Source organism: Crotalus tigris, unplaced genomic scaffold (assembly GCF_016545835.1).
Source record: "Crotalus tigris isolate CLP2741 ecotype Arizona unplaced genomic scaffold, ASM1654583v1 scf7180000017969.2108049, whole genome shotgun sequence".
Taxonomy (NCBI): Eukaryota; Metazoa; Chordata; class Lepidosauria; order Squamata; family Viperidae; genus Crotalus; species Crotalus tigris.
The window spans coordinates 945180-971650 of record NW_024096751.1 but is presented as its reverse complement, the minus strand read 5'-3'; the positions used below and the strand labels follow the sequence as shown (position 1 = coordinate 971650).

Below are 26471 nucleotides of genomic sequence, written 5' to 3'. Positions count from 1 at the left end.
ATATTGGAAGACTGCTATCATGTCCCCCCTCATCCTTCTCTTCATTAAACTAGACATACCCAAATTCAGCAACCGTTCCTTATATGTTTTAGCCTCCAGTCCCCTCTGCTTCTTAGAAGCTGGCTAGAAAGATTAAAAATGATGATCACATGACCCTGGGACTATGCTCCAATTTTGATCACATGAGGGGATGCTGCAGTAGTTATGTGTGTATGAAAACTGATCACAAGCCACTTTTTGCAGTGCCATTATAACTTTAAACAGTCACTAAATGAATGATTGTTAAGGACTACCTGTAATTTAAAATGGGAACTGATATTGCAGGAAACTTGTTTTAACTTTATGACAATTAATATAGCTAGGTACCAACTTCTAGTGTTCTCATCCTAGATTTGAAAGTACAAATGACTTACAAGTGATGTGGGCAGTAATAGATCTATATACTGTGAAGACCTTCTTCGTGGTGACTGACCTGAACATTTTTTAAGATTTTGTTTTAGATTCTTTACATTCTTTCCATTTTCTAAAAAAGTGAAAAGATTGAATGATTGTTTCAACCATAATCCTTATTTTGGTGAATGAGAAGGGTCTACATAAGCTTGGAGACATTACTGAAAAATAAAAATGAGAGATGATAATAAGTTGTTCAAAGTCAAAATAATATATAAAATTATAGAAGCATATAATCACTTACCTAATGAAGAACTCTCCGAAAAGATTAAAATTACAAAATCCAAATACAAATTAAAACTCAGTCAGTTTTTCATGAATAACCTTGACATCCTATTTTATTCTCTTAACTTTGCTTCATTATTCTGCATGTATGTCAGTATTTTTCATTTCAGCAGAATGAAGCTAGGGAACATCAATGTTTGTAAACAATATTTGTGTATCGTACAATATTAATTTCTGTTTAAAATAATTTAAAATAGTTATAAAATAATTCATTATTTATTTCTAGCTTTGAAAAGAGCAAATGGGTTAACATGCTGAGAAAACCCAATCAGAAAAGGACAGACACTTCATTACTTCTTTAAGGCTATTTCTACAAACATGTTACATGAATGGGTAATGTTTTTACTGCAGCAGTTAAGTGGTTTGCTGCTCAGAAGAAATACTTAGATTTAGCTTGACAGTTTTAAGAGTACTTAGGTATGTTTCTGTTTTTTTTCTTGAAAAATTAAAACATTGACAAGGATCAGCAACTAAACATAGGGCTATTAGAAATGAAATTAACACAGAGGCACCTTAAACAGCAGGAACAAATAACAGAATTGGTGGAATTAATAAAAGCTATCAATAGGTATTCAGTATTTGTGTAGAAGCCCAAATTTATAATTACATTATAAAATAAATTTAAAGGAATCCAGTCATTTTCCAAAAGAGTTTCCTCTTTAGGTCTTCCACCTTTCTTTTGACATTCTTACAAGTCATATATCTTGTTGGCGTTTTGCCTTAGAACAGCTAACATGGCAGGTAATGACCTTCTTTGAGGCAGGCAATCTCTTTCACTGTGTGCAGAGCTACTCCTGGATGTGAAAATTGGCTTACATGTTTTGGCACCTGTCGAGGAAGGAAATAAGGTGCATCTGTTTCTACCATTATTCTGTTTAATGGGATTTTTTGAACAGAATCTCTAACTTCATTTGCTGATGGATAAGACAGCAAAGCTGTGAATCCAACAGTTAGATTTGGAAAGTAGTCTAAAAGTGGTTCAATGACATTATAGCGGCCAGTGAAACAATGTCTGTGTATTTTGTAGTCTTTTGGTACACATTTTTTCATGATTTCTAACAGATCACCATCGGCGTCTCTGCAGTGAATGACCAATGGCTTCCTTAAGGAAACAGCTAGATTCAGTTGCCTCTCAAAAACCTCATGCTGTTTTGGAATTTCTGTATGGCATTTATAAGAGTAATCCAGTCCTATTTCACCAAAGGCAATAGATTTGGGGTGTCTCATTGCCTGCATGAGATTTCTTTCATGAAGATCTGTGTAATAACAAGCAAAGTGGGGGTGGCAACCAAATGCTCCCCAAACCATATCTTCCTTTAATAAATCTTCCCATAAGTTGTTTTTTAAAGTACGAGGATCACAAAAATCAGTTATGCAGCCCTGAAATTCTTTAGGAAAGGTGCTGCTGTATCTTTTCCTAAATTCAAAAAAAGTTCCTCTGAAAGATGTTTTTGAATATAACATGTCCAAATGGCAGTGTGTGTCAATAAAGCCGCCTTCTAAATATTTGGGCAAGCTCGTAGGCAAATCTTGGTCTACACAATTATTAGTGAAAGAATCTGACTTACATGATGAAGAAAAAAATGGGAACATATGTTCCTCTTTCCATATTCTGAGGTCTTTTTTTCTCTTTATAGTCCAATAAAGCACCATGTGGCCACACTCTCTCTTGCAGACGTTCCACTGAAGATTTTTTATCCTTTGGTGCATTTATCGTTCTTTCTAAAGAAATGTCATAGAGATTATTGGAATATGAAATGTTTTCAGTGGATCTTGTAAAAGAATGTGCTGGCATTGGATTGCTTGTCCGGTAATTTGTATAATCATTCTTTTTCTGACTGTGGAAATGAGGAGGATACATCACAAATTCTGTTGTTGGTGCTGACATTTCCATCATTTCTGAAAGTCTGCGATTAGGGATGGAATCTTCTCGTGAAAAGGCAACCAGTGGTTCTCCATCTTCCATGTTTTGCTGTTTTGTGCCAGCGCTAAAGATTTTTACAAGAGGCTTCTGATTGTTGCTATTCTGCTTGGTCTCTTCACTTTCATATTTTGAATCTTCAGAGACCAATCTCCAATGGGTTTCTGATTTCCAATATTGTTTTTTACTTTGGCTATTCCAATCAGAAGTTTTACCTAACTGTTTAGAAGAGACATGGCTATTTTTTTGTTCTCCAATTTCTGAAAAGCTGAACTTGCTTTTAAGTCTGTGTTTGGACTGGTAATTTTCTTTCCAAAACATTTTATTCTGAACGTCCATTTTCTCTTTTACTGGAACCTGTGAGTCATTTGATCCCTGATAAAGTTCATTTTCATAACTTGATCCTGTATGAACATACTTGGAAGTAATCATTGGCTTGGAAAGTTCTCTTATGCTATATTTAGCATTCTTTTCTGTTTCTGTAACAGGCTTCTTAATGTTGGAAATCTGCTGAGTTTCCAATTCATGTTCAGGTCTTGATAGTTTATAACTTTGTTTTGAGTCAAGTGTTGGTTTGGAATCTTCTTTAACACCATCTCCAGAACTTTTATTAGTTTTTGTAACAGCTTTCTCATTGTTGGGAGCCTGTTGAATATTTTTTTTATCCTTTGGTGTGGATACTTTTGCTCCTGAACTTGACATAACAGATTCATGTCTTGAATTGGCACCTGACCAATTCTTTATTGTCTTGCTTGACAGAAATAGTATGTTCCTTTGGTGCAGTTTTCAAATAATGTGAATTGTTTCCAATTTCTTGACCTCTGCTTTTTGGTACTGCTGAAAATTCTCCCAGGTTGTTAAGTGGTTCCTCTTTTCCAGAAGAGCTTTCTTTATGAATTTCATTTATAGATGAAATTTTTCTTCTGGTTTGCAATTGTCCCCCAAATACACTCAACAGAGCTTTCTGATATATTATTCGAGACCCTTCACCCTGATCTTGACCTTTTATTCTTTTCTGGACACGTTCTGCAGACTTTTCTTTTAAGGCACTTTTTTTTTCAGGGACAGGAGTGGTGTTTGTTCCTGTATCTCTATTATCTTCTTGCTTAATCTTCAATTTCTCAGATTCCTGGGAGGAAAATGCCATGTTTGTCACAGACTTATCAGAAACCGGGTGGGGCGGGGGGCTTTATAAGAAAGCTTTTGCTGGGGGCAAGATGGTCTTGGCCTTCCTTAGCAATACTGCTAATGGCATCATCTAAGTTCAAATTCATCAGAAGAACAATCGCCGGCAGCGAACGAAGTTCGGGAAAACTACTTGCGCGGAGCTGCTGGGGAGACTTTCTTGAAAGCAGCCGTCCTTCCGCCACCGGGACTCGCGGGGGAAGGCTGGAAGCGCTTAGGGAGGCTTGCGGAATTTCGCAGGGGACTTACAGCGAAGCTGTCCCGCTCGACTTCGCGTCGCCTGCTTGGCTGCCTCGATGCTAAATTGTCCTCTCCCAGGCGTTGGAAGTGGCCTCTGTCGCCGCTAAGTGTGCCGCTCATTGATTTGTCCCAGCTGCCCCCTCTGCGTCTCTTTCCCTTGATGACTCGACCCGCTGGATCTGCTTCCGATACCTTCCCGCGCCCTCTTCCCGTCGCGTGTTCTGCCCACGTCCAGCTGTCGCGGCTTCAAAGCACCGGGAGGAGGCTGTCACCAGGTCGGCCTGCCCGGTGCTTTGCTGGGAAGCCCGATTACCCCGGCCAAGAAATGGCTAAGAGTAGACTACGCCACAGTAGCCAAAAGTACCCTAAGGTAATAGAAGACTAACGGAGAACAACTCCCAGTTTATGTTGAAACAGTATTGCGTGATGGGCATCTACCACCTTGGTAGCTGTTGTGGCTTTGAACATGCCCCCTCCCCCAAGCAGTATTTGTGAAAGTGCACACTCTCAAAGTTCCAACAACCATGCTGGATCAGGCTACGAACTCTCCATTCCTCACAGTGCTAAACCAAACACAAGTTAAGATGGAGGAATTCATTAACCTTTAATAAATAAAAAATATTGTAAGAAGTACTAAGAAGCAATTACACAAATATTTCCTATAACTGCAAGGTATCAAATACAAGCTCTGCTTACACCAGTTCAGCTTTGTATTTTTTCTGCCTGTTCTTTGCAAAGGATTAAAAGTAATTTTCTTCTTGCCAGAAGATATAGTTTCCACCAGTTCTTTTGGTTTGGTAGCCTCTTTAGGTGGTATCTTTACCAAGAAGTTGTTCCTTTTAATTGTGAGAGAATTAATATTCACAACTGCCAAATCTCTGTATATAAAAAGAGCTAATTTTGGAAAAGAAGAAATAAGAGGGAACTTACAAATGAATTTCAAGTTAAAAATAAAGACAGTTCAAATTAAAACAATTACATATCATTTTCTAAACAAAATAACGTGTGAAGAGAGTGACACGAAAGAGGCATCTTTGCATTTTGATTAACTTTGTTCAATTGTCTCTTTCTCTAGTTGTTTGGAGTGCTGCTATTTCTGTGTGGTAGAGAGATATTTACATCTAAGAAACTTTATATGGCTGTCCAACTTTCTCTCAGTAACTTGGGGCAGCTTGCAAAGATAATAACCCAATATAAAAAACTAAAAATTAAAAAAATAAAAATAAGTAAAAACCAGTCCCTTAAGGGGACTGATCGTTGCTTTACATAATTAAATGAGATCCTCTGGTCACAGGTCCACCAAGCCAATAACAAAATTACCTGTTGGGGGTATGCACTTTCCCAATAGTTGAATAATAAAGAAGCTGGTCAGTTCTGATGTAATGGTGTGTGAGAATGATCTTAAGAAACTGGGTCCAAAGAGACTGCTAGAGAATGGTCAGATAAGAAACAGCATAGTCTGTAGTTGGAGAATGGGTGGAACAAGGGACTCAGAAAAGACCTTCCCTAATTTATTCAGTTATACTTTCAGACTTGCAAGATTCTATTAATATAGCCTTATAACGAATGGTGGGATTCAAATATGTGAACAACCGATTCTCTGTATGGATGCCACTTCCAGAAGTCCATTCTGGGCCCGGGCAACAAAAAAATTAGCTACTGGTTCTGTTGAAGTGGTGTGAACTGACTGAATCCCATCACTGCTTATAACAAAGCAGAAATAGCTCATAAAGCAGAAATAGCTTGTCTGGATAACCAGTAAGGTTGACAACTAGTGTGACTAACAAAAAAGATTATACTGGAAAAGCTTACTAAGAAACAAAATATGAGTTCTGATCCTTTAAGGCCTCCCAGCAATGTGGCAGTTTAATAAATATGGCTGATAAGCCATCAATACATTATCCAGAGTCATTAGGGATGGCCATATAAATTTGATGAAGGAAGGAAGGAAGGAAGGAAGGAAAGAAAAGAAAGAAAGAAAGAGAAAGAAAGAAAGAGAAAGAAAGAAAGAAAGAAAGAAAAAGAAAAGGCAGTGTGGTGGAGTGGTTAACATGTTGGATTTGGAATGGTTCTAGGACTCAGATCCTAGTGCACCTTCATTCATGGGAATTCATTGGCTGGCAGGACAGCTAGTGACTCTCAGCCAGACTTCTTTTACAAGTTGTTGTGGGAAGAAGTAGAGCAGAGAGAACGGTAATAAAAGAGAATACAGCTAGCTCAGGGCCACAATGTGGAATTCTTGGTATTGAATGAGCCTGTTTATTTGCAGATGTTTCATTACCCCACTACATATCATCATCGGTGCATAGTATTGCATGGCAGTGCTGATGTTATTGATGATGATGGGTAATGAAACATCTACAACCATGTACGTGTAATGATACGTGGGAATGATTTTAAGGAGACCAGGGGAATGGTCAGATGCAGCTTAGTCCAAAAGAATGTGGATGTGACAAATGTCTCGGAACAACACAAACACACACACACCCCACCCAACTTCTTGGGCTGTAAAGGCATCAGAGAAGAAATGCACTTTCAGACTTGCAAGATTCTATTAATATAATCTTAAAAATAAAGTAGAATTAGGTCATCTGGGCGTGCTTTCCTTCTGAACTGCCTCATAAGATTGAAAGAGTTATCAACTTGATCTCCTGAATAAAAGGTGGGATATAAATCTAATAAACAAGCAAATAGATTTTGGCAGAGATCCACAATTACTTCCTTTCACAGACTGAACTTATAATCCTCAAGTTATGACCACAGTTGTGACCAAAAATTCCATTGCTAAGCAAGGCAATTGTTAAGTAAGTTGTGCCTGATTTTATGACTTTTCCTGCTACTGTTAAGCAAATCACTACAAATCATGTAGCCCATTATAAGAATCCAGCTTCCTCCATTGACTTGGCTTGTTGGAAACTGTCTGGGAAGGTGGCACATGGCGATCATGAGACCCCAGGATGCTGCAACCATTGTGAACACACGCCTATTGCTAAGCACTCAAATTCTGATCACGTGACTGTAGGAATGTTGCAATGGCTGTAAGTGCAAGAATCTACCTTAAGTCACTTTTTTCAGTGCCATTGTAACTTCAAACAGTTGCTCAGTGAATAGCTGTAAGTTGAGGACTACCTGTATTGCTGTTTTTTGATTGTATTGTCAATATGTAGGCTTCCCTAGGAACATTTAGCGATGGGAATCATTGTTTAAAAAAATGTAATCAAATTTAAAATCTTCCCATCCACATGATTTCCTGTCAGTTGAGAAGCTCATAAAAAGCCCATTTCAATTGTTTACAAGTGTCAGAACTGGAATAAAATCAAATATTAAATTATGAGATTATAATTCACCATGATTTTAAAAACTGAAAACACTCCTCATTAATACATATTTAGGAAGTCCTACTTTGTATCCAAAAATGTAGTAATAGAATAATGCAAAAAGAGAATCTTACTATTCCTCTCCCAGCTGTCTTTTCACTCTCTTGATAATTTTTTTTTTAAAAAACTTTCTTTTTGTGAAGGATTGGCTAATTGAAGATCAAAGGTGTTAACACTTGGTGACCTGGCTCTGTGCCAGTCAGATAATTATGGTCTGCCACTTTGAATCCCACTGTAGTTTCATTATTAAGATCAATTGTTGTGTCCAAATAATTGGAATACCTTTCTATCTAAAGTCTTTTATTATCTTAGGTAAGTTTTTCCTGACATCTATTTTAGCCTTGCTACAAAATGCATTTACGTTTGGATTCATATATTCAAGAATAATCAAACACTTGATACCATGTTTGTGGGGTTGTACCAATTTCAAAAGGTAGCTGAGTGACAGTAAGATTGATCACCAATGTCAAAAAGTCCACATAATGTTAAGGAGAATGTAGACGATTTGCCCATGGTATGCTCTTGTTAAGGAGACAGGTGTTAGAGAATTCAAAGTAGGGATCCCATTAATTCCTACAAAAAGCCCCAGGGCTGATCCTTGTATATCCATTTCAGACAAATGCCCTAGTAAGTGAATATTGCTTCAATAAGGCTCTGATCTGGACCTCCATTTTACATGTGGATATTGGGAATCACAGAATTTTGCAATGATGAATTGGCAGTACAGAAATCCAATATACAGAATAATGCAGTGCAAAGAGACAACAATGTGGGACATCTCTTTGATGTGTTCAAAATATGCATTTATTGCTAGAAGATTACTTAAAGAGTCTTCTTAGTTATAAGATGTACAATATAGAGGGCTCTTATGGCTTCACCATTCTAAATTTTTAATGTCTATATTAAAAACTAAGGTATCCATAAACAGTAAAAAAAAGTCAAGATGGTGGCTGTGACCACATGGCTGAAGCCCTGCTCATTTTTATATATATTTAAAAAAGAGGCAAGCTTCAACAATGTAGTAATATCTGCCATCTTCAAATTTTTAATCCCCCAGGGATGCACTATTTAAAACCCTCCTTAGTATTATTCTATAACGATATATAGGAATGACCATCGGGGACAGGGCAAAGAAACGCAGTTAAGGGAATAGTGAGATAAAAGGCTACGTATCTCTTGGTAAGAATGTGGGCAGGGCATATAGCTCATAAAGGACCCTCCCTCGTTTCTTGGGCTGTAAAGGGGACGGAGTGAGGAAAGAAATATCCTTTTAGACTTGCAAGAGTGTAACATTACAATAAAGTGTAATATTTCCTGTCTTATAAGCTGATGTATGTTTCCTCTTCATACTGTAGGTTAAGTGAGAAAAGGCAGACAGTTGCTATCAGATTCATCCTTTGCAGAGACCTTTTGAAAACGAGTCTGAAAAGCGGTTCTACATAAAATCAGACTGAGGGCTAGACTTCCAGGGTGGAAACATGGTGGACCAGCACCTCTCCAGACAATGGGGACTATTCAGAGGCAAACATGGAAGCTGGGCAATGTATCAAAGAGAAAAGAGCTTTTTTCACAAGAAGAAAGCTGCAAGATTGGCCACTTCAGCTTTGCAGGGCAGCGCCTCACAAGGAAACCTACAATCCATTTCTCTAAAGCACATTTAGATGGAGAAAATTTAAAGAGACCTTCAAAGCAGCAGAACCCAAAACCACCCAGATAAATGTACCTTCAACCAATGGGAATGGTTAAATAGTAAGTAAATCACTATTGATTAGATTGAGGGATGCCCATTCTGTTTTAAGCAAACTGAAATGATTTGTATGGAATAACAAACCAGCTTGGTGACTTTGGACCAGTCACTCTCTCCCACCACAGAGGGTTGTTTGGAAAAATAATAAAAACGGGATAGAAATAAAATAATAATAAAAAAGGTAAAGATTTCCCCTGTGTCTGACTCTATGTGTGGTGCTCATCTCCGATTCACAACCAAAGGGCCAGCATTGTCCAAAGATGCTTCCATGGTCATGTGACCAACATGACTATATGTTGAGGCGCATGGAACACTGTTAACCTTCTCACCAAAGTGGTTCCTATTTATCTACTTGCATTTACATGCTCTAATTAACTAAGCAACTAATCAAAAGAAGATTCAGACTACCATTTATGAAGGAGATCCACAGTAGCTAAAATTTCCCATATGATATCTTTAAGGGATCCACAAGGTGAACTAGAAGAAAGTTCTGTCACTTTGTTAGTCCATGCATATAAATGACTTTTGTAAAGTTTTAATTCAGGAGTGGGGAACTATGGCTCCTTTATGACCTGTGGACTTCAACTCCCAGAATTCCTGAGCCAGTATGGCTTACCCCTGCTTTAATTCATAGGGCTGAGGCTAATAAAATTAAACATGTAAATTTTGTTTTTAATCTATCTATTAATGCCTCCTACTTTGTCTATTTAATTTTTTAAAATCTGTCTTATCTGAAATATAGTGGTGGGCACCTGACAGATCATGGCAGATACTGTGCTGGCGTATGTAAAAATATAGATTCTCATGATATGGGCAATAATCATATTAAAAGCTTTTGCAATAATTCATGAATATTTTTCTTGCTTCTTCTGAATCAATTCTCCTTTCATGCAAATGAATATTTCAGAGATAATTCTGTTTGAAGGAATTCACCCCCATTCCAATGTTCTATGAGTTTGCGCAGTTGAAATAATCTAATTTCTAACATTTTTGATCTTAAGGTTAATAGATCCATCTTAAGTAGTCTTGGGAAATGTGATGTGTTGAAAAAGGTTATAAAAATCAATAATCAAAACAGATTATTATTATTATTATTAATAATAATAATAATAATGACTCGATAGGTAGACAAAATGCCAAATCCAGTCTGAACATCTGGCTGACTATGCGATGATCCATAATAATAATAAAATCTATATAAGTCCAGAGCTTGTTCGAATGCATGAGACTAATTTCATAGTTGTCTGGAACCCGGCCAGAGAATGTTGTCAACTCCTGCCAAATAGCATTGATTTATTAAAATCTATTATAGTCATTGATGAATCAATTAAAACATATAACTGTAAAATAAATACATTGTAGACTTGATATAAAGAATAAATACACTGTTGTTTACCGATTAAAAGTCATAACAAATGCACTGGTACATCAGACAAACTGTTTTTCTCTCTTAAACTTAACATTAAGATGGCCTTAGTTAATAATATACAGTAGAATGTATAAAAGCCCATAAGATCCCTGTCAGTGAACCTATGGGTCATGACCTTGATTTTATGGGCTATTAAAAAGCCATCAAATCCTTCATTGGAATGGCTCAGAAATCTTCCAGAATAATGTGTAATTAAAAGGACTTCTATAATTGTAAGAGATTTTATATGTTTTAGATTTGTCCAGTAAAAAAAAAATTGCTATCAAAGTATAAACATTTGGATTCTTCTCTACTTTTGAAAAATAAAGCATTATTTGGGGATTTCTTGTTTGAAAGAGGATTATTAATTTGGATGCTGTTTTGATTTTCCAGCTGATGTTGTGTAAAGACCATATTGGCAGCAATGCTATAATTCTATTTTTGGTCTTTAAAAAAAGGAGAAATGAAAATGATTTTTTTTGTAAATCTTTAGAATGTATAATATAAAACATAAATTGTAATTGCACTTCATTTACTAAGTGCTGCATTACCTCATCCTTTAGTTTTAACAATGGATTTTCCATAAATCTTCATATGGTTAAACATGATAAAGTGCTCAACATATCATAGAACATGACAGTGCTTATTAGCACTTGAGAAGTTATTGATTGCTTACCTCGATTAATCTTTTATGGGTCTCCGTAGTATTACTTCTACAGAAGGGGATGTGAGGCAGGAGAGATAGAGTAGTATTAAACTCCTTCATTCATACTTTCAGCTTTAGTTACATGAAATTCTGTGACTGATGTCATTGGGATAATTATAATATATTCTTTCTCTCTTTTTTTAGCAAAAGCAGTGCTTTCAGTTTATCAGGTAGTATCAGAATTTCTGATGTTTATTTTCTGTTGAAACTATCAAAAGATTAAAAACTGGTTTGATAAAGCAAAAAAAAAGTGAGTTTCTGGGATTAGAACATTTTATATTTTTGTTGTCATTTAATCTTCTGCTTTATAACAACAACAGTATTTTTCCAATGCCATTTCTGCAAATTTATGAATGGATATAAAAATCTACCTGTACTATACATTCTTATTTGAGATAGTTAAATATACTAATTATTTTCTATTACAATTAATATCTTGGAATCTAAAATTTCAAATCATATTGCAAAGTGTCTATGGTATCTTTATTGTGCTTGTTTTTGAAGTTTAAATTATTCTCACACAATGCATTTTTATAATAGTTTTATAATAGTTCCTATTATATAAAATTATATATTTTTTTTAAAAAAGGAACATCCTAAATTTCAGAACAGAGTTTCTAAACCAAACTAGCTCTCATGTACTAATCAAGTATAAAAAGATCTATACTTCAGTTAATTTACCTTTAAGGACAAAGCCCATCTCTTTTTAAATAACCCTCTCCATTCAAACACAAAACTACCTTTTTGTCTTCTTATGCCACTTGGTACATGATTCCTTCTTTTTTTCTGAATAAATTTTTATTTTATTCAGAAAATCAAGGTATAACACAAACTCGATAGAGACAGAGAAATTCTACACAAATAAAAAAAGATGGAACAATATTAGTCTTTTGAAGATCACATTGGGAATATTGTATCCAATTTTGGTCACCACAATATAAAAAAGATGTTGAGACTCTAGAAAGAACACAGAGAAGAAATGATTAAAACATATGAAGAACGGTTGCAGGAATTGGGTATGTCTAGTTCAGGGGTAGGCAACCTTGGCTCTTTTATGACTCGTGGACTTCAACTCCCAGAATTTCTGAGCCAGCATGGCTCAGCTTAGAAACCTGGCTCAAGAATTCTGGGAGTTGAAGTCCATGAGTCATAAAAGAGCCAAGATTGCCTAGCCTGGGTCTAGTTTAATGAAAAGAAGGACGAGGTAGGACATGATAGCAGTGTTCCAATATCTAAGGGGTGCCACAGAGAAGAGGGGGTGGTGGCCTATTTTCAAAGCATCTGAAGGCAGGACAAGAAGCAATGGATGGGCATTAACAAAGGTAAGAAGCAGTCTAGAAATAAGGATAAATTTTTTGACAGTTAGAACAATTAATCAGTGGAAGGGCTTGCCTCCAGAAGTCGTGGGTGCTCCAACACTGGAGGTTTTAAAGAAGAGATTGGACAATCATTTGTCTGAAATGGTATAGGGTCTTGTGTTTGAGCAGGGGGTTGGACTAGAAGATCTCAAAGGTTCCTTCCAACTTCCTTCTGTTATTCAGAGGGCTTTATTTTTAAGTTGTACATTGTTTGCATTTTTAATATAGTCTTTTAACTGGGTATTCACAGCCAGACATAAACAGTTCCTTTCAAGGACAGATATATTATAACAAAGTAACCACAGAGAATGTTGAGATAATAAACAGTAAAAAAACAGTGAAAAAACATTAAAGAATTCATGTTAAAATCCAGCAAAGAATTAGAGTAAATCAGCCTTCAATCAGTTAATTAACTTTTAAAATAAAAATCAAGATAAAAAAGAAAATTCAAACCATGCTTAAAAAATACAAAACAAACAGCTGAGATGAAAGATGGAGACCTGACTCTCCAATCGCTCCTACCATACCGTGAATTGCAGTCCTTGAGACTTCTTTTCTCAGGAGGATCCACCACCGTCCAAAGGTTGTCTTGGGTTGTTCTTAGCTGCTGTCATTCAGATCTAGGGAGCCAATTGCCAAAGAACCCACTTTGATGGCAAAATCAACTCTTTGTCAGTATTGCCTGCCACTCAGCACACCATCTCAGAGGGGAAATTGATACACAATTCCTTCTTAACAAAAAAAAGTCTAATATTGAAAATTTTCTTGTCTACAGAAACATTTTGAATTTATTTAAAAAAGGAATTATCTTTATGTATAAAGGGAAACAAATTGTAATCTCGCTTCTATTATTTAAATATTTCCCAACAATATCAAATTTGGGAATATTTCAAATTCTAACAGAATTTTGGTTTAACCATCCATCCTTTCTCCTCCCTATTTAAATATCCTGGTCAGAAATGAACATGTTAAAATTAATTTTCATTTACAGTTCCCCTTTAGAAAAGAACTCATAATTCTCACCATATTCTGTTGATTTTTATGTTTTCCTGTCTTCTAATGGACAGTAATTGTGAAGAATCCATCATTTAAATGAGAACAATTTATCTAAGCATCACTTAGAGAAATGACACTATAAAACTGGAATTGTGAATGTAAAAACCAATTGGCCCGCTGATTAGATGTCAAGATGAAAAAAAAATCTGTGTGCTAATTTCAGCATATATGTGTAATTCACCTGTGTGATTTTCATATGATCACTTTATGAATGATCACAGGCTCAAGGCTCAAATATTTTCCTCCATTGGTATTCCTTTGTCCAGACTTCTCCAAATTGATTTCTTTCAAATTCCAACTGGTAGAATTCTGAACTAGAAAGGCATGCAGAGAGAAAAGATTATTTCAATGGAGATATGTAGGAATTATTATCTAGGCAAAAGGGACTAAAGCATTTTTAAAGACCCGAACAATGACACATTCCCAAGTCACTATTAAGAAAGAAAAGGAGGTATACAAGAGTGTGGCTTGTAAGAGTCTGTTATAGCTACTCTCAATAAAAGTGAATGTAGATTCCTGTGGAGTATTGGCTGACAGGGCAATAGCAATCCCATTATCTCCAAAACAACCAGATTGTAGAAGGCATGACCTGGCCTTTGGTTACTTAAGTAGGAGACCAAAAGGCTAAGCTGGAAGTCAATGCCATCTGTTTTGAATCATTGCATTGCCATAAGAGACCTAAATCCAGCCCCTCAGTGGGTTCTGTTGATTCTTATCCAGCGCCAATTTAGCCTTGACTGTTAGTTGACTAGATTCTTGTGTGTAGGTAGCAATAATAAACTCTGCTGTGCTTCCTGGTTATTTGTGTCTGATAATAGCTGAAATATATCTCATCAAGCAGAGTCACTTAGCCAAATGTACCTGATCCCCAAAAACTATTAATGGACTGGACTGGACTGGGCTGGGCTGGACTGGACTGGACTGGACTAGACTAGACTAGACTAGACTAGACTAGACTAGAATAGAATAGAGTAGAGTAGAGTAGAGTAGAGTAGAGTAGAGTAGAATAGAATAGAATAGAATAGAATAGAATAGAATAGAATTTCTTGGGGATGTAGGCTAGATGGAGAGGTTGAACAACATCTCAGAAGAAGGAAATAGCAAACCATTTCTATATTGTGCACAGATCTATGAAGTCACCAAAAATTGAGCTTGATTCAAGGAATCCTTTATTTTTATAGAAACTAGAGAGGACAGTTTGATGCATCATTTGTTCTTATCACCATCATCTCTTTTCCCTTTTCCTTAAAATCACTAGCTCTCCTCTCCAAATATGAAATGCGCATCTTTTAAATGTGTATAAAGAGGGAATGAGAGTAAACAAACAGATTTAAAAGAGATTCTAAAAACAAACAATTGCTAACACACAAATCAATGGAAAGGTTTTACTTTAAGCAGAGCTAGTGAGAAAAAAAACTCTTACCATGGATTTTAAAAGTGAGCTGTAGTCCCTAGATTAGAAGGTACTGTATGTTCTTTTGAGGCAGAAGTTTCCAATTCTACTCCATCGCTTTCAGATAAAATTGGGAAAGAGGGTTGCCTGAAATCCTGGCATCCTGCTGTTATCAAAAGCAACAATTACTACTACTAGACTAAGTGAAAATGTCTTTATCTGCATTTTGTGCATAAAGCAGAAATTCTTGTAACTTTCTATTGTAAATCGTATTTATCCTAAAATGACACCATCTCAGAATACAAGTGACATAGTGTGGACTCTACTTTTTCTATCTTCTTTTCCCATAAAAATTGGTATACTGAGAAATTCTGGGATTATTGCGCCGTTAATTGGTACTGTGGTAGGAAGACTATATTGCATATTCTGTAAATAAAGCTAAGATAAGTTACAAGAGATGCCAGATATCTAATTTCTTGTTGAAGGCTGCATTGCAATCCAGAATAATTTCTTGAGACAATTTGTTGGTGGTTGGTAGAACTGGAATCACACATGGGTGAGCTTTTATATGTCTCTTTCTCCAAGCTCAGCAAGAGAAAAGATTGTTTGAACTGATCATTCAAACCTGTAGAAAGCCTCCCTTTTTCCTCCATTGTTTTCTCTGTTTTGGCAGTCCTTCCAATTGCTACTATCTCTCATGAGGAGTTTTGCCACCTTATGCTCGTGGCTGAAAATAACCCTAAAAATCTGGTTTCTTAAAACTGAGAATTAGATAAAACAATATTTCTGCATATATTGTACATAGAGAAGGCACTAAAAAAATATCAAAACATGATGTGGCTGGTGTCTGTCTCCTTTTTTGCTGCTTAAGTATGCATACACATAGACTATGACATCACAACTCATTAATCAGCGGTAGGAGGTTGGCTTTGGCTGAGATCAGAATGTGGGATCATGCCAGTGTTTCTTTTATTTGATGCATCAGGTGACTTTACCAGCACAGTAGAGTTGAGGAAGGGGGTGGGGGAAGCATTTTTAATGATAGCTTAAAAATAGAATTTGATCATTTATCCTGCAACCAAATATAAACTTTTTGCTTGAAGCTTAGTACATGATGTCCAAACACCTAAATTTTAGCCATGCTCTTTGGTTATGGGAATGGATATCAGTGATTAGTAGGTTAAGATATCTACTCCAGGGAAACTCAACTGAATAAATGTACAAGTATTTGCATTACTGTGCACAATTACTTTGAATCATCATGCATGCAACTTTGAACTCCTGAACAAAAAGTAGAATACAGGTGCTAACAAATAAATTAACATGTAATGTCAACGAATAACTATAAGGAAAGTAATCATTAACTGTATTTAACTAATTAAAGTAGTTAATTAGGTGCCACACAAAGTGCCTAAGCTCAAGATTACGTATTTCTGGGACTGCCAACTCCTGTCTGATTCAACCCATTCAAAGAAGTCCTCTAAGTGGAAATTGTTAATAGTATCCCATTATAGTGAGATTAGAGAGGGTTGAGGTTAGAAAGCTATGTACCAATAAAGGAGAATATTTGTAACAGGGTTGAAATTATACTGCCATACAGCAAGAATATCTCAGAAACCACCAACAGACTACTACAACAACATGGAATCAGCATAGCACACAAGCCAACTAAGGCCCTCCAAAATATCCTAAGCTAACTGAAAGACCAAGCCACCCTAGATGAATAAACAGGAGTCATCTACCACAGGGGTGTCAAACTCAATTCCACTGAGGGCCGCATCAGCATTGCGGTTGCCCTCAGGGGGCCGGGTGGGTGAGGCCTACTGGGTGGGTGTGGATGGTGGGTGTGGCCTACTGGGTGGGTGTGGCCAGCTCTACACTGTTTGCGTCAAGGATGCCTGTGGGGTCTGGGCAGGAGTGGGATAGATCTGAGGGTCTCTGGCAGGAGGAGGTGGGACCAGGGCAAGTGCCAAGGCATGATCCACTGGAGGAGTCTCACTGTTCCTCTCAGGCCATGCAGGAGTGGATGGGGGGCTCATGGAGCTAAAACTGAATGCGTTTTAGCATGGATGGCCACCACAAAATTGTACATTGGCTCCCAGCCAGCCTGAGCCAGGGCCAAGGCAGAGGGGGCCGTTCCCTCATTGTTTCCAGGATGGCTTTGCAGGCCACATGAAACCACTTTGCGGGCTGCATCTGGCCCCCGGGCCTTGTGTTTGACATGTCTGATCTACAACATACAATGTAAGAACTGTAACAACCACTATGTAGGACAAACAGGTAGAAGGCTGGCAGAATGTATCCATGAACACCAACTAACAATCAGAAGACATGATAAAAATTCTTTAATTTCACAACATATATACAGATTTAACCATAATTTCAGTTGGGAAAATGTGACAATCCTAGACCAGGCCAAGTCCAAAAATGCCAGGGAATTTATAGAAGCCTGGCACCCTGACAAATTAGCCATCAATAGGCACATAGCCATTAACAACATCTATAGACTATGCAAAAGAGACAATCAACCAGCCCAAAAGCGAACAAAAAAACCTAAGCACCTGTCTACCAGCAATCAGCACTCAGATCAGCATAGATTAATTCCAAGGTTAACTTCAGATCAACAATCAAGTAAACAATACCCCAATCAAGAAACTGCCGAAGAGCCAATAGTAAACAGCCCAACCAAAGAATCTCTTAAGACCCTTCCCCACCAACACTGACAGGCAGGCCACCAGAATATAAACTGACAACAAATCACCCTACTAACATTGATGATGTTACCTAGTTTGAGTAATGAAACATCTGCAAGAAAACAAGCTCAGAAAACTACTAATAAAAATTTTGGCTGATCCTATCCTAATATCCTTTAAGAAGCTTTAAATAGTAAATGTAGAGTCTAATTTAGAGTAATTGATTATCATCATTTGGATGTTATTTCTTGATTATCAGCTGCTAATGAATTATTATTTTTATTTTATATGGTATAATTTTTATTCTGTTTGAAGTGTTTTATGGCAATTAACATGTTAGCCACTGTGTTGTAAGCCATAGATTCAGGATTTTACTAATAAAAGAGAATATATAAAGCCCCCATCCAAACAGAACACCCCCCCAACCAATCAGAGCACAGCCAACCCCCCATCCAATCAGAGCACAGCCAACCCCCCATCCAATCAGAGCACAGCCAAGCTCCTAACCAATCAGAACACACCTCCATCCAATCAGAACACAGCCAAGCTCTCATCCAATCAGTTCATACCCCCACTGGCAGTTAAAAGGAAGAAACAGCTACGATCACACATTGCTCCTAGAAGCACTAAGCCGAAAACACCAGCTTGAAGATGACGAATGAGACTTCGTTGAAATGTCGCCAAGACATTTCCAATTTGACGCGGGAGAAAATCCGAATAATCAAAGACCTACATACAAACACCCGCGAAAACCTCAGAAAACAAATCTATCTATCTATCTATCTATCTATCTATCTATCTATCTATCTATCCACAATCAAGCAACATTTTGTCTATATGGCATGTTGCATTTTGGGCTATATTCTGAAGGTCACAATGGAAAATTGTGTGAATAAAAATAATGGCCTATCAGAGTTACAAGTCATGTCAAAGAGAACCTCTGAAAAACATGTGTGATATAGGTGATATCTGCATGAAGCTAGAAAAGATTTAAGTTGAGCTCGTCTAAAATAAATATTGTTGATCACCTGGAAGGATAGGCAAACTAATCATCATCATCATCATCAAGAGGGAGTCAAGCTATTTTCCAAAGTGCCTGAAGGCAGGACAAGAAGCAATGGAAACTAACCAAAGAGAGAAGCAATCTAGAACTAAGGAGAAACTTCCTGGCAGTTAGAACAATTAACCAATGGAACAACCTGCCTCCAGGAGTGGTGAATGCTCCAACACTGGAAGTTTTTAAGAAGAAACTGGACAGCCATTTGTCCGAAATGGTATAGGGTTTCCTGCCTGAGCAGGGGGTTGGACTAGATGACTTCCAAGGTCCCTTCCAACTTTATCATTATCATCATCATCATCATCACCATCATGTTGCAAAACATAGCTTTACTTGAAATATCTTGCAACAATATTTGAGCACCATCAAACCACAACATTTGTCTATCCCAGGTCCTTGAAAAGAACCCTATAGGTTCCTAAAAAAACCAGATCCAGTTTAAACCTCTGACAGTGTGACCAATCACAATAAATACTTTCTTCTTTTGATTGAGCAATTCAAATAGATGCATTTCATCAATTTTCTCTTAGAAAATCACAAACTAACAGTTCATGCATGAATATGAAGAAGCTTGAAAACTTAGGTAAGTGAAACCATTATATATTGAACTGCCTTCTTTAACGAAGCCACCTGTAGATATGTTGTATTATTTCAGTTTCCAAATGAGAAAATCTAGCCCGCTGGAAATTTTGATAATTGACACAATCTAAGACATGGTAAAACTGCCATGGACCACTGGTAATATAGTGAATGGAATTTCCAGAGGATTTAGCCCATGTTGTATGCAGCAAAAAAACAAGTGTCACAATTCAGTCCAGCACAACTGTAAAGCTAGACAGTCAAAATTTTCAATTCCTTATTCTGGAATTAGTTTACTTAATGGTGTACCATCAGATGCAACCTATCTAGAATAGATTATTTATTTATATGCTCTATATGGCTGTCCATCTCAAGACAACGGCCCTCCACAGCGTTTACTGAAAGAAAGAATGAAGCCATCTACAATAGAATATTTGCTATTTCAGAACACAGCAGTCAAAGGTGTTTGTAGGTTTAGGCTCCAAGTGTCTATGGAAATTCTCAGTAATCCAGGTCATGGTTGTCCCAAATAGTGGTTTTTGGGTTTAGGCTACAAAGTTTAAATCTCAGGCTTTTTCGACTCATATTTCCCAATTGATATATATGAATGTTCTCTTCAAGACTATGGGAGACAGTTGAGTTATGGAAACCGCTAGTTCCTGTTTTGCCAGCTTTATTCATAACATAAAGCCCACTACTATTTTCCAAGTGCACTAGTTAGACAACCTTTGGCAAAGAGGTAGCAATGTAGGATTGCCTTTAGGTCTATTACAGCTACTCCTTAGACAATCAAGTCAAGTCAAATAAAATCTGCTGTTTAGTACAGACAGTGTTTGATCACATAAACTAGCCCTACAGCATGTTAGTACAAAACCCAAATTCAGTCATGAAGACTTAGATAAATTTTTATTTGATTGGGTATTTAATTTTCAGTAGTTAAATCTGCATAGTTGCAAAGCTTATAAGTTTGGGAAATCTGTTTGCACAGGATTCCTGATACTGTGGAGCAGTATGCTAAATATTGGAGTGACATTGAATGATATGAGATAACTTGGCTCTACCAGTTAAAATTCTGGCAGTTGATTTCTGTTCTAATTGGAGTTTTTAAGTCACGTTCAAGGGAAAACCCCTACATACAACTATTAGCAGCCAAGAAATTCCTGGTGCATTGATTACTGTGGCCATACATTCTTATTTGATCTGATACCAATATTGCTTTGTAGCTAAGAAAGGTCTGTAATTTACAAAGGATCATGTTACCATTTGGCCAAATGTATTTATATTCACATTTAACATTCTCTACACTCTAAAAGCCTTTTCAATGTAATGCACTCCAAATATGCCACAGTGAGGGTTATGGTTAGGAGAGCATGAGGCTTTGGGGCTTAAAATTAGGGAAGAGCATGGCTATAAATGGTTAATCAGTCCATTGTTCATACTTCTGCATGGCCATTATTTCAGTGGCTTTCAGTCCCAGATCTGGGCTGCAAAAATCTATTAACCACTAGATGGCAGCAAAGTGATACATAAAACATTCTTCCTACCATCTACTGGTCATATGTACTTTTGCAGCCCAGAAAAAGGACTCTTGCTTTCTTTTGAAACTACTAAACCAAAGCCTGCGATTTTTTTTTTTAAAAAAACATATTTTATTTATGTTGGGAACATTTTCAGTTTGAAATTGATACTTTGTTGTGTCTCCCACTTCATAATAAATTCTGTATTGCGAAAATCCCTCATAAATAAAATATTGTTTTAGGCTCACATCACAATTATATGTTTTTGTTTTGTTTCAGAGAGCTTTTTTTAGACAGTTTTCTAGTGAATACAGAATTCATTTGCATGAATGACACAAAAGGCTTATCTTGCTAATGATGTGCTATTATGATTGCTTTGATAGCTACAGTGCTTGGATAAAATCCCACTAGATCAGAGAGACTAATCAGCTTTGATTAGCTGATTACTCTGTGGAAGACACACGTGAAAATTAGAGGCAGCTGCCTGAAATCTTGGCTTGCTCTATTAGACCCAACCTTTTATTTTATTTTTTATTTTACCTCTTCAGCTCTGTGCATGAGAAGGGGATATTTATATTTAAGGCCCTGCATTTTTAGCTTTAATATTATACAGAAGACATCTTTTTAAATACTGGCATTTCTGAGAACTGCTTCCTAACTAATAATTTTTCTCCTTTCACATTCCAAATTAAAAATTAGATGCAATATTCAAACTATCAGATTTGAATTGCAAAATCTAGGAGCTATTACTGTAGATCAGGGGTGTCAAACTGCCAGCCCATGGGCCGGTTTCATCATACCGAAGCAGTGCCCACCCCATTGCCGCAGTGCAAAAAGAGTTGCGATACATCGTGACACATCACGTGATGTGGCGAGTTTGACACCCGTGCTGTAAATGATGGCAAATTGCTATAAAAACCCTCTTTATGCTGATCATTTGGATCTTTTCACCCTGATTCTGATATCCCTAACATTATTAACTCAAATATGCTTTAGCTCTAAAATAAAAGTTCAGGCTTGGTACTGCTTTTATAAGCTTTATAAACTTATAAATTGGAAGTCTGGTCCAGATTTGCCACCTTTTGACCTAAAGTTGCCCTTTGAAAACTATTTACAATGTCCAGATGAGTTTGAAGTTTGGCGCCTGTTAAGGAAGTGATGAGAAGATTGAGAAACAGTTTTTTGACATAAGCATGCGGTGGGAAATTTCTGCATGATATGAATCAGAACTTCCATTTAAATTGTAAATTGATAGGCATAAGGTGTCACTATGTTTCTTACAATACTATAGACGTTTGTATTGAAATATAAAATGTTCCTGATTGTTAGGATTATTATGGTGCAATTCAAGAAACTTGTAGCGATACACAATTTTGGCATGCCTTGGGTAAATGAATTAGAGATTTTGGCTTTGGAAACTTATAGATTCTACAATAAAAAAAATTTCCTCATATATTAAATAAGTAGTTTAAAACCTACAGAATGTTTAACATAAAAGCAGTGATTAACAAAAGTTATGTTGTGCACAACAGGAAAATGTATTTAATATGGTTGTGCAATGCTTTGGATTTGATCTGCTTCAGAACACAGCATCTGTCTGCAACTCTTACAACTGCAAAAAACAGCACAGAATTGTGTGGCTGTTGTAGGAAGGCTTCCAGAGCAGCCTTGCAATTTGGAAAAATAAATGGTTATGATTAGATGCAGATAAATGTTAGATTCATACATCTATGTACTGTAAAATATTCTTTCTGATACTTAAATCCAGTGCATTGCTCTGATTTACTATTGAATCAAAAAATGCAACCCTCTTGGGCTAGACAGAACTTGGATTTAAAGACTTCATAATAGCGATTGATGTGAGCATTTGTTTTCAATTTCTTAAACAAAGGAGGAGATTGGTATGGCTATAAGAATCCACTGGAGTTAAGCAGACAGTACATATCTTCTTCTTCTTGAATATCTTGACATCCGTTATCGGACGTTGGCAATCATGTTGGCGATCCTGTTTTTATCAGCAGCCGCACGAAAAAGTGCTGCTGAGTTTTGTCCAAACCAGTCCCTTAGATTTTGAAGCCACGATGTTCTTCTTCTGCCTGGACCTTGTTTGCCTTCAATCTTTCCCTTGGAGGATTAGATGGAGTATGCTGTATTTTTCTGGGTGTCACATCACATGTCTGAAATATTCTAATTTTTGTTTTTTAATTGTTTTGATGATTTTCCTTGGCTTTCCCAGGCAGCTTATCACCTCCTCATTTTTGATCTTGTCAACCCAGGTTATACGTAACAGCCACCTGTAAATCCACATTTCAAATGCTTCTAGTCTCTTCAGTGGCCTTCTGTCAGAGACTAACTCTCTACTCCATAGAGCAGAATAGAAAAAAATTAGCATCTGACAAGCCTGATTTTCAGTCTTAGGCTTATGTCGTGACTGCAGAAGACCTTTTTCATTTTGAAGAATGCTGTTCGAGCTTTTTCTATCCTTGTCGTTACTTCAACGGTCCCCATAAGATCTCAGTGGGCTGAAAAAGCTCTGCAACACGGGGAACAGGAATAAACATCTATCCTTCAGAAGCTCAAGTTAGTATTCACTAACAATAAAAGCTTCCTAGACATGGCACTGATAGATAAGTTATTGTATGCCAAACAAGAAAGAAATGGTATGTATGCAAAAGATCTGCCTACTGAAGAATGACTCAATCAAATACAGTGGTATCTTGGTACCCAAATGCTTTGAAACTTACCAAATTTGGTATTCAATGCATATTGACACAAACATTTTGTCCCGGTACTCATTGTTTTTTTTATTCTCAATACATAAGCTAGAACTTCTCGATGGCTTGTGACTCATTATATTATGCCATGGGAAAAATTTGTTTGGTACTCATCATTTTTGGTACTTATCACGTCTCCCAGAACTAATTAACATTGAGTACAAAGGTACTACTGTATACTTTTTTGAGGCAGTTTTTGCAATGACTATGCGGCATCACTCAAAATGACGTACTGATGAAATACCAGACAATTAAAGAAGACTATTCAGTTATATTAATATATGTTCAAATATAGCCTAGAGACACTCATCCATTGAGAATACTTTGGATTTCTACATCAAGAACATGATCTAAATCAGTCATGTCCAATCTGCAGCCCATGGGCTGAATGCAGCTCTGGACAACTAGTAATGTGGCCACAGGAGAGTGATAAAAAAATAAAAGAAGTTTGTTACTTATATACATTATCTGTATTATGTATTTTATATATACTCAAGATAGTTCCTCTTCACTCAATGCAGTCTGGGCAAGCCAAAAGCTTGGACACCCATGGTCTAAATGTATGTCGTGTATCACTGATTCCTGGGGCTACTGGTTGTGTATTTCTGCTGAAGGGAAGTGATGGGTATAATAGCTCCATTGTGTTTTCTGAATGGAGGTGGGATGCCATATACAATACAAGTAGAGAATATACCAGCAAAAATTTGTCACTTCCTCACCTTTGAATTCTGCTCTCTCAGTCACTCCCCACCCCCCTATGTTGCTCTGGGTGGGGTTAAAACACTGATTTGGCTAGCTGGCTTCCAGATTAAGTGACAGTGGACAAAGTTCCAAGGCAATAATTCTTTTTCATGTCAAATTAGTGAGTGGATCTTTAAAAAACACGGATCAAGATTGCGTTGCAGGGCGCCACATGAAAGCACATAGGTCTGTTTGACAATGTATTTTGGCCAGTTTAGAAAACTTTCAGCTAACAAGGGGAATTCCAGTCATGTACAGGAAGCATTTTTCAATAACCCACAATTATGTTTGGTCTCGTGTAGAGTTATTTGTTTGACTGCCAACCTGTTTTATGGTGTTTTGCCAACTGTTATGAGATTAGTGCACAATCTCAAATTAAAAAAAAAAGGAGAAAAAAACCCCCTCTCAGATGTTTTATGAGCTCATAGGGTGAGAATCCAAAAACAAAGAGCTTTGAAGAACTAAATACTGATGGTTTAAGATAAACAGACACACTGTTCAGTAATGTGATTAGAACTTCAGTGTCTTTTTGGACACTACAGTGTTACCTAACCATCTTCTTTCTAATCAGTAATCATATCCTTAAGGTTACGGCATGTTACAAATTGTCCTTATAAAGGAAATCCATAGAAAATGCAATACCTAACTCATGTTTCAGAAGAAGGCACAGCAGGGTCATCTATTTATCTGTCTGTCAATCCAAAACATTTCATCACAATGAAGTATGATGATTAAAAAAGAAAAAAGAGAATCCGGGTTAAGCTATTCAGTTAGATACTTGATGCCAGTAAGTCGGGATTTCCAGGGACATATACAAGTTCTCACAGCCTGATCCCCAAACATGCTTACAATTCTTTCCTTCATTGATTTAAATACATAGCTTGGCAGCCTACAGGCCTTTATCTAAGCTTTTCCATGGCCACCAGACCCCTTTTTAGCCTTTCACTGATAATACTTTTAATTAATGTTGATAATGCCAGCTTTTAGGGAAGAACTCAGGCTATCAAAACAATGCAGCTGCTGATTTTCAATTAAGTTATAACTAAGCAGATGAGTCAAAGAAAAAAGGATTTGGACATGCCTACTCTTTCTATGAACATGTCTATTCTCTCCTTTGACCTCACCTACTTCTTCCTGATCCACCCATACATAACTCGAATCCATTCCAGGAGACCCATATAGACAACTTCGTTTATTAGTTACATTACCCATTAGCTAGCTGCATTGTCCATTCTTTAACAGTAAGAACTAGAACTTATCAATGCTGGCCTCTTGATTTTTTCAAGATTCAAATTAGGCGCTATATAATTTTTTTGGTATAATAGGTTGAACTTAAGCTATGCTTTGGTGTAATATCCTAATGCCATTAATTGTTTGTTTAATTTATCTATGACTTTAATGGCATCAGTGCGTTTTGAGGTAGACAAACACTGTTCTTCCCAGATGTATTAATTATATATAAGAATTTGAGATAATTAACTGAAGAAGCAGATGCCAACCATATTTTAGTTCGCAATAGATGTGAAATACAATCCAAGTTTATTTATTTATTTATGAGACCACGAATTTATTTCTGATGTCAAAACTGAGCTTGTCACACAGCTACAAGCTTGTCATTCCAATCTTGTTCTTTGTTGTGGCAGCCTGGATCAGAAGGAATATCTAGATCTAGATTTTAGTTCTAGGTTTTGCACTATTTAGATCTAGAACCAATGGACTGCAAATTGACCAGACATTTCTGTGATATTTGTCTAAACTGCAAACTAATAGTAATCTGCTTTCTGAGTGCCAATTTCAAACATTTTCTATTTAAAAGTATGTATAGTGATAGGTGGAGCTGAAATCAAGGTGGGTAGAAAGAATTTAAAATAGATGGGCTGCGTTTTAGATTTTCTCTATCAGCACCTGTTCTACATCAAAACTGGCAATAACTTTAGGGTTGGTGTTTTCACTGGAACCAAGAGGAATCTGGGGAAGAGTGGGA

General features: G+C 36.8%; 1 protein-coding gene and 1 long non-coding RNA gene across 2 annotated transcripts in view; one reads left to right on the top strand and one right to left on the bottom strand.

The window, feature by feature from the left end:
• LOC120308946 overlaps positions 1–26471 on the top strand; it is a 132492-nt gene that overhangs the window by 13119 nt on the left and 92902 nt on the right. The gene's annotated exons all lie outside the window — the stretch shown is intronic.
• On the bottom strand, positions 847–4652 carry LOC120308943 (putative deoxyribonuclease TATDN2). The gene is given in 3 exon segments (XM_039345669.1): positions 847–1485; positions 1488–2316; positions 2318–4652. Coding segments are annotated over 3 exon segments (1932 nt in total). The 5' UTR covers positions 3359–4652; the 3' UTR covers positions 847–1423.